The following is a 12,044-nucleotide window of genomic DNA, read 5'->3' as shown; positions in this document are numbered from 1 at the left end:
CCTTGGAGCGGAGGAGGAGCAGACCTAGACTCAGCTCCCAAAGTTCTGGGATCCTCTCAGCATGAGCTTGAATGTGTTGGGAATATTTCCTGGTTTGTTACAGCAAGTTAGGACCCCTTCAAGGGATCTGTAAACCGAGGGATGCTAACTTTATAATAACACCTGCAGGTAGAAATCCCTGACCTAGCCCATCTAGGAAGCTAAACACGGTGGGCCTCGGGCAATATTTGGGTGGGAGACTATCAAGAAATCCAGGTGTTGCTATGCAGAGGAAATCCAGGTATTGCTTTCCGGATGGGAGACCATCAGGAAATCCAGGTATCGCTATGGCAAGCCACCTCTGTTCGCTTGTGGCGTAGGAGGTTAAGAGCTCGTGTATCTAATCTGGAGGAACCAGGTTTGATTCCCTGCTCTGCCACCTGAGCTGTGGAGGCTTATCTGGGAATTCAGATTAGCCTGTGCACTCCCACACACGCCAGCTGGGTGACCTTGGGCTAGTCACAGCTTCTCAGAGCTCTCTCAGCCCCACCTACCTCACAGGGTGTTTGTTGTGAGGGGGGAAGGGCAAGGAGATGGTCAGCCCCTTTGAGTCTCCTGCAGGAGAGAAAGGGGGGATATACATCCAATTCTTCTTCTTCTTCTTCTTCTTCTTCTTCTTCTTCTTCTTCTTCTTCTTCTTCTTCTTCTTCTTCTTCTTCTTCTTCTTCTTCTTTTTCTTTTTCTTCTTCCCCCCTTGAAGCCTTCTGAGGTTGCCACAAATTGGCCGTATTTTCAACTTCCATAATGGACCCTATAGGTATTCGACATAGAATTGCAAGGATGAGGTTTGGTGACTTTGCATATGAAAGAGGTCCATAGGGGTCATGGCGACTGACTTAATGAAAGCATTGACTCAGTGCCCAGGGGCAGTGAAAAGGGTAAAAAAAAGAACGCCATGCCGGGGATTATTAGGAAAGAGATTGAAAATAAAACAGCCAGTCTTGTAACGTTTCCTCTGTTAATCGGTGAAACAGCTGCATTTGGAAGTGCTTTATTCCGGAAGCCCGGTCTTTGCAGGGGTACCGTAACGCTAGAGGGGATACTGGAAATAATTTTTGACTCAGCGAGTGATTATGTTGTGGAATTCGCCACCAGGATCGGGAACACAGAAGAGTTGGTTTTTATACCCTACCTGTCTCTACCTTTTAAGGAGTCTCAAAGCTTGGCTTGCAGATGCCTTCCCCTCCATACAGTAGACATGCTATTGAGGTTGGTGGGCTGAGAGAGTTCACAGAGAAGAGGCAATGTCAGCTGGCCCAAGGTCAGCCAGCGGAAAACAGATGCGGGAGGCAGAATCCCAGTTCTCCGGATTAGAGCTCATGTGGAGGAGTGGGGAATCGAACCTGATTCTTCAGGTTAGAGTCCACTGCTCTAGGAGCAGCAGTGGCGTAGGAGGTTAAGAGCTCGTGTATCTAATCTGGAGGGACCGGGACATTCTAGAAGCTCTGCCGCTTGGGCAGCAAGGAGGCTTATCTGGGGAATTCAGATTAGTCTGTACACTCCCACCGCCAACTGGGTGACCTTGGGCTAGAATGCAGCTTCCTCCGGAGCTCTCTCCATATTACCACCTCACAGGGTGTTTGTTGTGAGTGAGGAAGGACAAGGAGGTTGTAAGCCCCTTTGAATCTCCTGAGGAGAGAAAGGGGGGATGCTCACCAAATGTTTCAGAGAATATAGGGCAAGTGTCTTGTATTAATTTTTGCTCTCTAAGATGAAATCTTTGTACTCTATGTCTTGCATTTTCGAGAGGGGATGTCCTTATATTTCTGTGTTCTGACCCCAAGCATGAGCCAAACAAAACTTTTGCAAATCTTCGCCGGGGATGCCTTATCTAAGCACTTCCAACCAAAGGAAACCTACTCCTACTCCATCACCTGGCCTCCCAAGGGGATGTGTACTTATATTCAGGGAAACAGGCTGAGAATCGCAATCAAACTCTTCCTAGCCTGTATATTCTTAATCAAAAGCAAACCTAGAAGAAGGTTCACAAGAGAACTGTAATACAGCCCATAAAGGGTCACCCAGCAGGAGGCTGGAAAAAAACACTTGGGGAGAGAAACCTGGACCACCAGATTGCATGGGTCAGGAGTCATCGCGCTCCTATACTACACTGCTGATGCACTGTGGTGTTGGCCATGGCACACAAACTGACTTTAAACAAGGGTTAGAAGTGTTCATTGAAGAGTAGGTCTGCAGTGGCTTCTAGCTAAGGTGAATAAAGAGAGCCTCCACATTCAGTGGCACTAAACCTCTGAATACTAGTGCCAGGAGGCAACATGAAGGGGAAGTTATTGGCTTCTTTGCCCTGTTGCTGGACCTCCAGAGGAACTGTTTGGCCACTGTGGATTCGGGGCTAGATGGACTCAGGTCTGGCCCAGAAGGGTTCTTCTTATTCAGAGAACATTTAAAGAGAAGATCAGCTCTTCTCATCCATGAATTCCACCTCCAGTTTGAAAAAGAAGATGGCTTCCCTATCCATTATTCTACCCATGGACCTCCCTCCTTGCCTTGAGAACCTTACGGGGTTGACATTATTTGACTTTATGGAGGGAAATAGTCCAGGGGACACTGCTCATATTGGTTTGATGCTTGCCAAAGAGTCCCCCTGCGATACCAGTTGTGTTGAGGAATCTGAGGAGCCATCTTGTTCATAAGGACAGAGACAGAGAAGGAAACGGCTGTGTTTGCTTTTCAGAGAACCGTGTGAAATATTAAGCTCAGTCTGCCGAAAACCCTTAGTCCCCTCCAGGTCACACCAGCTTCTGGAGACTTGTCAAAGCTTGTGTTATTTTGGTCTGGCCTAACTAAAGATAATAACACAACTTTGTGAGGTAAATAGGGAACAATGGGGGGGGGGGGGAAACAGCCCGTTGAGGTTGAGCATTATCCAACCAACTGTCAAGAGATCGCCTACCCTATTTTGGTGACGATCATAAGAATAGCCATTCCTAATTCCAGGGCTTCCGATGATTGCAGTTGTCAACACCAACCGAGACCAGAATAGCGATTCTTTGTGTAACTTATTGTGCCGCTTTGATAATGCTTGACCTGGAAAAACTGTTTTTCCCCCCATTGTTGTTTATTTACCTCGCAAAGTTATTATTCCATTTTACGTTAATGAGGGCAGAAAGCCAAAATAACCGAAACTTCAAGCAGTCTCCGAAAGCTTTCGTTAACAGGTCAATGAAAGAATGGAGACGAGCCGACAACTTCCAGGTGGCTCCTGGAGATACTCCAGAACTTCGACTGATCTCCAAGATGCAGGGATGTCCAGCTCTGGCCTTCTAGATGTTCATGGGGAAGGGCAACAGGTATATTTGGTATATATTATCCTGTCAAGCAAAGTAACTAGCGGAAATGCGGATTGTGCGGCACGTCAAATTAGAATAGCGTTCTGTCAAAAGATCAGCTGTTTTACCTCAGAAGTTCATGAAAACATAAGCAGAACTTGACTTAACCTGAGAGAGATGTTTTATCGCTATGCGCCGTATCCTCTATAATGGTTACATACCTGACTAATGAACATTTTGGTTGATTTAGTGCAATATCTTATGGTCTATAGTCAGAGCACATTTCTATATCATTTGGTTTACAACAGTATACAGAGCACAGCTTTCTTTTAGTCAGTCAGTCAGGGAGTCTCCTAGGGGCATCCCCCACTGACAGAGTTGAACTGGTTTCTACCTAGGTTCGCCTCAGTGAATCCCCACTGCCACCGAGCTCAACATTGTTTTGTCTCAGGTCCCCCGCCCCCTCAGATGAACTACACTTTTCTGCCGGAACAAGGTCGATACCGTTTCGAAGCTTCGAAGTGGGGAAGCATCGAAACGACACCTCATCCGTTCAACCAATCGACGAGCTTTTTGTGGCATCGCCCGAAACGGTGATGCGTCGTGAACGGGCAGAAAGCGCCTGGCACATAAAGCCCTTTAAAAACTGCAAAAAAAAGAGAATATACCGTTCCACCGCCGTAACACATGCTGGCAATCACGATCGAGGAAGCGAAACAGGCGCATAGATGGTCAGTCCGCCCACTGCGCTCGGTTCCAGGGGCCAAACTCAGTTTTAACAATAGGGATGGCCTTGAATCGACCATCCCTCTCAATTGAACCGAGTCTGACGCTTAGCTCCCTTCTGTAGTGGGGAAAGCCCCCTAGTGTGTGTGTGAGGGAACCAATGGATTTTAACTGTCACCTTTAGAATGTTCGTGCAGCTTCCCAGAATTCCCTGCAGCTCCTGCTGCTGCTGCATGCAAAGCAAGGCTGGAAATTCCAACGCATGCACTATGATTCCCAATTGGCCATGCTGGCAGGGGCTGATGGGAATCGTAGAGACCAATGATCCATATGAGCTTCTGGAGACCCGCGGTTGTAGACCCTACCTGTAGTAGTTGAGATGAAAGGCCTTGCAGACCCTGCAGAGCAGAGCGGCTGCCAGTCTGAGTAGAAAACTGAGGCTCTCCCTTTCTGGACATGCGGAATAATGCACTTTCAATCCACTTTTAATTTCACTTTGCAGCTGGGTTTTACTGTGCGGAATAGCAAAATCAGCTTGCAAACAGTTGTGAAAGTGGGTTGTAAGTGCATTATTCTGCATGTGCAGAAGGGGCCTCTCAAATGCAGCAGCTTCATGGACATTCACGTGTGTAACCTTCCCCACAGTTTGAGTGCGTGCTTCTAATGTTATAACTGCCGGGTGAGATGCGTTTCTCTCCTGTCGGAAATGAGGAAAGTCGCTGTCAGGTCTCCGCGCTCTTCCACCCGTTCTACCCACTGTGTGATCTTCCCAAAGTCTCTGTCAGAAAGGGGGAAAATTGTACCTCTCATATTATTCAAAAACGTAAAAAAAACCCAATGAAATGAAATGGAGGTAGTGGAAGTGTAGCATACATACAAAGAATCACCAGTGCATGGAAGTGTTTGTATTCTCATACTCACGCTGGTGGATAGAAATTTATCACTGGGCAGATTTTCTAATTTTGGAAGGAAACATTTAGAATATAATAATAATAATAGTGATCGAATACCAGCTGGTCAATTTTATATATCCAGAATTCATCCTTTGCCGCTCTACTGAGCTCCTGTATTTTGCCATTGGTTAAGGTTTGTTCTGGTTTTCCCCTATTCGTTTGTTTGTTTAACTGTCTTTACAACGTTGTTATGTTTTTTATGAAAATCAATGTTAACAGAAAGGTTCACTACTAGACAAAGTTATTTGTACCTGCTCTTTTCAGGAGATGTATCCTCTCTCTCTCTCTCTCTCTCTCTCTCTTTCTCTCTCTCACATACACACAGATTGGTCCCTTCCGCACATGCAGAATAATGCACTTTCAATCCACTTCCAATGCACTTTGCAGCTGGATTTTACTGTGTGGAATGACAAAATCCACTTGCAAACAATTGTGAAAGTGGATTGAAAGTGCATTATTCTGCATGTGCGGAAGGGGCCATAACAGAGTCAGCAAGCATCTTTTTCTGGGTTTATCTCCACAGTTCCCCTTAGCTTTTTAAATCCCATCACCCCAGCAGGGTTCTCAACCTTCTTTTTACCAGGGGTGTTCCCTTGAGGCCCTTCGCTCCTTCCCCTTACTTCCCCTTTACCCCCTGCCATGACTTCACAGCTGATGCCTCCTTCCCTTCCTCCCACCAACGGTGGAGAGACCCGGCCAGCTACTTCCCAAGGGAAAGTTTACTAGCGGTCAGCGCTGGCCTGGTGCTTGAGGGTATTTATGGCCAGAGAGGCCCTTCAGGGGAATCGCATCTGGGACTGGCTTCTCCACATGCCGGGAATTCTAGGCCCATGACCGCTCGATCACAGGGTGAGATTATTTCCTTATAGAGCTGGTTGCTGATTGCTGGAAGAAGGACTTACTGTTATAAAACAATATGGCCCTTATTGTTTTGCTGGAGAGCTGCAAGCAGGGCTGAGCGTGACCGATGGGAGCTCCAAGGCTGGGGTGATTCACTGAGAGGGCAAATAATAACCGCAAGTTAAGAACCCTTCCCAGTGGTTGTTTTGGAAGGAAGTGAGAGCAGAAAATATTACATTTGACCTTAGCAGGAGAACTCTTGGTTGGTGATGCTCTGCGTTATCTTTGAAATCCTCCTAAATATTGGGTAATATGACAGCAAACAGTCAAATAAGCATGCAAGAAAGAATAGTCAAGTTTGAAAAAAAAATGGCAGACTTAGTAAAGTTTGTCAGCTCATCCAACAATGTGGTATAATGATCAGACTTGGAACCTTGCTGCTCTTTTGAACTTGTACAATTTGGCGGCAGGTTGCTGTATCTTGAATCGGTGCCTTTTCCATGTTTTCCATTGGACTGTGGATGAAATATTTATAGAGGGAGAATCTTATGGACTTATGGAATCATTCCTGATTATGTTATTTTGTGAATATTGCATATACCGTGTTTCCCCGAATATAAGACAGTGTCTTATATTAATTTTTGCTCCCGAAGATGCGCTATGTCTTATTTTCAGGGGATGTCTTATTTTTCTGTGTTCTGTTCGTGGGGCATGCTTCCAAACAAAAACTTTGCTACGTCTTACTTTCGGGGGATGCCTTATATTTCGCACTTCAGCAAAACCTCTACTACGTCTTATTTTCCGGGGATGTCTTATATTCGGGGAAACAGGGTATGCACGTTGGTCATTGTTGGTATTAACTGTTGTGTGGCAAGTTTTTTGGGATTTTGGCCAACCTTGTTCCTTGTTTCTTGTTTCTTCTTCATAATGATCAGACTTACATAATAAATAAAACAGAATAAAAAAATAATAGGATTAGAGGGTGCTGTGTGGTTTCCGGGCTGTATGGCCGTGTTCTAGTAGCATTTTCTCCTGACGTTTCGCCTGCATTGGTGGCTGGCATCTTCAGAGGATCATGAAATAGAGCAAAATAGATCCTCTGAAGATGCCAGCCACAGATGCAGGTGAAACGTCAGGAGAAAATGCTACTAGAACACGGCCGTACAGCCCGGAAACCACACAGCGCCCCAGCGATTCCGGCCGTGAAAGCCTTTGACAATCCATAATATGATTAGAGTCTCAGAATAAACTGGGGTTTAAATCTCCCCTTTGCCATCAAGCACGCTGGACAATCTTGAGCCAGCCACTATCTCTCAGTTTGGCCTTCCTCGCAGGGATGTTGGTAAAATGGAGGAGGTGGGGAAAGCCGCCCCTGCTAGTGCTACGCCTTGAGCTCCTTGGAGGCAGATTAGAATTTTTAAAAAATCTAATGAACGAAAACAATGAAATTAATGACATCTCCAATGTAGGAAAGCCCTAAACCATCAGACTTCTAGGTTGAAATGTGGGATGAGTTGATTTTTAAAAAAAATTTAATGTGTTTAGACAGGAACTTCTCAGTATTTTCCTCCTTAAAGAAAAGCAGTGGTCCTTTCCTTGTCTGCTGTTTTTACACACATGAACATACACACAAAATGTCTTTCCTACTGTGTTTTCTAGACTGACATCTGTACCGTCATCCTAGGTCAGTGATGGCGAACCTTTTCGAGACCGAGTGCCCAAACTGCAACCCAAAACCCACTTATTTACCGCAAAGTGCCAACACGGCAATTTAACCTGAATACTGAGGTGTTAGTTTAGAAAAACCGGTTGGCTCCAAGGCATGCATTACTCAGGAGTAAGCTTGGTGGTAGTCGGTGGCTTTGCTTTGAAGCAACCGTGCAACTCTTCCAACGGGTGAATCACGACTCTAGGAGGGTTTACTCAGCAGCAAGCCCCATTGCCAGCAACCGAGCTTACTCCCAGGGAAAGGATCGCGCCTTAGTTCTTCGCATGAAAATCAGTGGGGTTTAACAGCGCTTAACAGGGTTACCTACACTGCTTCCCCAAAACTAGGTCTTAGGTTTAATGCTAATGCTAATGCTAATAATAATTATTATTATTTATTAGGTTTATAGACCGCACTCTCCCATAATTGAGCCCAGCAGCCCAGGCCAGCCTAGATGGCAGGTGGGGGGGAGGACTCTGTGCGTGCCCACAATGAGGGCTCTGAGTGCCACCTCTGGCACCCGTGCCATAGGTTCGCCACCACTGTCCTAGGTTATCAGTCAAAATGGCTTACCTGTTTAGCTGGGCGTTCACATGCAACAAAACCACCTGAGCCCTGCTTGGATTGGGGAAGGGCGGAAAGGAAATATAACTGCTTCCATGTGACAGGAACAATTCCTATTTTCTGTCCCTGTAAATCACTGTCCATGTACCCTGTTTCCCCGAATATAAGACATCCCCTGAAAATAAGACGTAGTAGAGGTTTTGCTGAAGTGCAAAATATAAGGCATCCCCCGAAAGTAAGACGTAGCAAAGTTTATTTTGGAAGCATGCCCGACGAACAGAACACAGAAAAATAAGACATACCCTGAAAATAAGACATAGTACATCTTTGGGAGCAAAAATTAATATAAGACACTGTCTTATATACGGGGAAACACGGTAACTCCCCAGTCCTGCCACCTATATTGGCAGGGAGTTATTTCGGCCTGGCAGATGCGGAATAGGTTTGGGAAATGTATCTTCGCTTCTTTTTAAGCATGAACTGACACTTAGCTAAGAACAGAAGGTGAAATCGTTGATCGATTTGGAATTATGCCAAAGAAGTTCTCCAGGTTACTGGAGCAGAGGCAGGTGAAACTGCCATATTTGCTCACAATCAGAGAAGGTAGTCCTGAGAAATCCACGACGCACCTGGCCAAATGCCAGGCCGTCATCCGGGTGAATCAGCGCTGGCTGCCCTATGGAATGCATGAGATTGGCCGCTCTTGAGGACAGCTGTTCCGGCTGGCCAGATGTCAGAGCATGAGATATTATTAGAAATAATTTCATTTGGTGGTCTTAATGCGTGATGTTTGCCAACTGAAGCCGTGACAGTGAAATGTGCTGGAGAGTTTTAGCTCGAGAGTTGGCCACGTTGATTTCGGGTCCGGCTTTCTGTGGCTCCTGGGTCATACGCAGCCGTTCTTTTCGTAGGGTTGCCAACTCCAGCCTGGGAAATACTTTCTTTTTAATTATTTAAAAATTTTCTCACACTTAGACAAACAAAACATACCAACATAAAAAACCACAATCCACTAAACATCATGTATTGACTTCCAGCTTTTCATCTTTGTTTAAAAGTTATCTCTGTATACTGTATACATACATACTGAAGACATTAATTCATTCAACAGTGTCTTCTAGTGCACAGGTGTCAAACTCACGGCCCTCCAGATGTTATGGGCTGCAGTTCCCATCATCCCCTGCCAGCATCATTCTGGCAGGGGATGATGGGAACTATAGTCCATAACATCTGGAGGGCCGCGAGTTTGACATCAATGTTCTAGGAGCAGCAGTGGCGTAGGAGGTGAAGAGCTCGTGTATCTAATCTGGAGGAACCGGGTTTGATTCTCCGCTCTGCCGCCTGAGCTGTGGAGGCTTATCTGGGGAATTCAGATTAGCCTGTACACTCCCACACACGCCAGCTGGGTGACCTTGGGCTAGTCACAGCTTCTCGGAGCTCTCTCAGCCCCACCTAGCTCACAGGGTGTTTGTTGTGAGGGGGGAAGGGCAAGGAGATTGTAAGCCCCTTTGAGTCTCCTACAGGAGAGAAAGGGGGGATATAAATCCAAACTCTTCTTCTTCTAGTGGATAAAATCTACTGTTTTACTTGGATTTCAAACACTGCCACTCTGTCTCTATTTAAATAGACTTTCAAAAGATACTCTGTAAAAAGGTTTCCAGTTTTCCAAAAAATTGTCCAAACGATTGTCTCTTAATAATGTCCTCAACTTCACCATTTCTGAATATCACTTTCAGAATACAGTCCTCTTTGTATTGGTATCTTATCTCTCCATTTTTGTCGTTGTAACCGTCATATACATAAATGGAGTTCTCCATTGCTCGGGAAATTCCTAGCAGAGTTAATTTTCAGCGTTTTTTGCATTTCTTTCCAGAATGTTCTCTTTCCAGAATGTCTTTCCAGAATGTTCTCACTTTTCTGCAGGACCACCACGCGTGGCAAAAAGATCTGTCTACTTCTTCACCTTTCCAGTAAATTTGTTTTATTATTTGTATTCATTTTCCCAACGTGTTTGATGTCTTTTCCACTGTGTGTTTTGCAGTTCTATATCCTTGGGGTGGTGCTGGCACCGATCCGTGTTGCTTTGGCCTTCGTCGTTCTGTTCCTCATATGGCCCTTCGCGCTTCTCCAGGTGGTGGGCCTCCCGAAGGAGACGCTGCAGGAACCGTTCTCTGGATGGAGAAAGTAAGTGGGTCATGGGACAGCTTCCAGCACTGAATGTGGGAATGAGCTATACTTTGTTCCACAGAAAGATGATAGGAGAGTTGTATATTCTTCCGCCACAGAACAAAACATGCTGGACCTTCTTTGTTGTGGAATGTTCCACCTGGGTCCTAGTGCCTCCCTAGCCCTGCTCCTCCCATCAATTAAAAAGTAAAAATATCCATCTATCTATCCATCCATCCATCCATCCATCCATCCATCCATCCATCCATCCATCCATCCATCCATCCATCCATCCTTCCTTCCTTCCTTCCTTCCTTCCTTCCTTCCTTCCTTCCTTCCTTCCTTCCTTCCGTCCGTCCGTCCGTCCGTCCGTCCGTCCGTCCATCTTCTATCTATCTATCTATCTATCTATCTATCTATCTATCTATCTATCTATCTATCTATCTATCTATCTATCTATCTATCTATCTATCTATCTATCTATCTATCTATCTATCTATCTATCTATCTATCTATTATTAGATTTTAAACCGGCCATCCCCGAAGGGCTCTGGGCGGTGTACAGCAGGCCTCCAACAACAATACATAACAACATTAAACACAGCAGGCTAAAAACAACATTGTACACATAAAAACAAAGGTAATTTAAAACAATTTACGAATTTATAAGCACAAAACACAGCATCAGAAATAATATATGGCGCCCGATCCCGAGGCCGGGAGGGGACAGTACTGATTAAATAGTATATCAGGCGTGCCAATGATGGCACACAACACAAGGGCATCCTAGAGGGTTTTTTGGCATAAATGCTGTTGTATCAAAGTACCATGTTCAATCATGCACAAAACAATGGTTTTGACAAAGGCAGCACAAAAAAATTGAATGTTAATTCTCATATTTGTGTGGGACTGTGTGGAAACATACTATTTTCTCAACAGCTACACCTCAACTGACCACACTATGATCTCTCTGAGGAACAGAGTATAGACAATCTTCAGGGTTACTTCCAAGTCTGTCAGAGCTATCCTGTGTAGATTTACTCCATTCTAAGCCCACTGCATTGGTTGGCCTTAGACTGGAAGAACCCTAAACAGAATTGCGCTGTAAAATTTTCTGGTTCTACAGACAAATGTGGGGCTGGCTGTACACAGCTCTTCTGACACCCTTCCTGGGTTTTGCCCTCTTCTTCCATCCTTCCCACCCTTTCTTTTTTAGCACTGTCTCCCATGGATCTGTCTATCTTCTGAGTCGCCTGATGTTCTTCCTGCTGGGCTTCATGCGAATACGTGTACGGGGTCAAAGGGCGTCGCGGCTAGAGGCGCCTATCCTAGTGGCTGCGCCCCACTCCACGTTCTTTGACCCTATTACCCTGCTGCCCTGCGACCTCCCCAAAGTGGTGTCTCGCACTGAGAACCTTCACGTGCCAGTCATTGGAGGTGAGAGACTCTAGCATGCTGGGAGGTAGGGCGGCGGCGGGATCAGGTGCCTCTGGAACTCATTGAGACATGAATTTGCCTTCTGCTGAATCACACCCTCAGTCCACCAAGGTCTGCTTTGTTTGCTCAGACTGGCTGTGGTTCATGTGGGGCGTTCTGCAGTGGTCTGCCACTGAGACATGACCCCTTCCCAGATGATAACAACAGATCATAGGAAAAGATGACTCCATGAGGTTCTTCACAAATAATTATATATTCATTTGCTCCAACCGCCTACTGGTGGTGTGCTGTGTTAGGAAAGTGTGTCCACGTGACGTTTGC

General features: G+C 45.6%; 1 protein-coding gene across 1 annotated transcript; it reads left to right on the top strand.

The window, feature by feature from the left end:
• Positions 1-863: 863 nt before the first annotated feature.
• Positions 864-11,723, top strand: LOC125425398 (lysophospholipid acyltransferase LPCAT4-like; the record flags this gene model as incomplete). Its single annotated transcript, XM_048483008.1, has 4 exons — positions 864-917; positions 3,219-3,350; positions 10,162-10,304; positions 11,503-11,723. Coding segments are annotated over exons 1-4 (550 nt in total), but the record flags the coding sequence as incomplete, so codon positions are not given.
• Between the last annotated feature and the right edge of the window lie 321 nt (positions 11,724-12,044).

This window comes from Sphaerodactylus townsendi, unplaced genomic scaffold (assembly GCF_021028975.2).
Source record: "Sphaerodactylus townsendi isolate TG3544 unplaced genomic scaffold, MPM_Stown_v2.3 scaffold_391, whole genome shotgun sequence".
NCBI classification, from domain to species: Eukaryota; Metazoa; Chordata; class Lepidosauria; order Squamata; family Sphaerodactylidae; genus Sphaerodactylus; species Sphaerodactylus townsendi.
The sequence above is the reverse complement of the archived record's forward strand: the minus strand, read 5'-3'. Positions and strand labels throughout refer to the sequence as shown.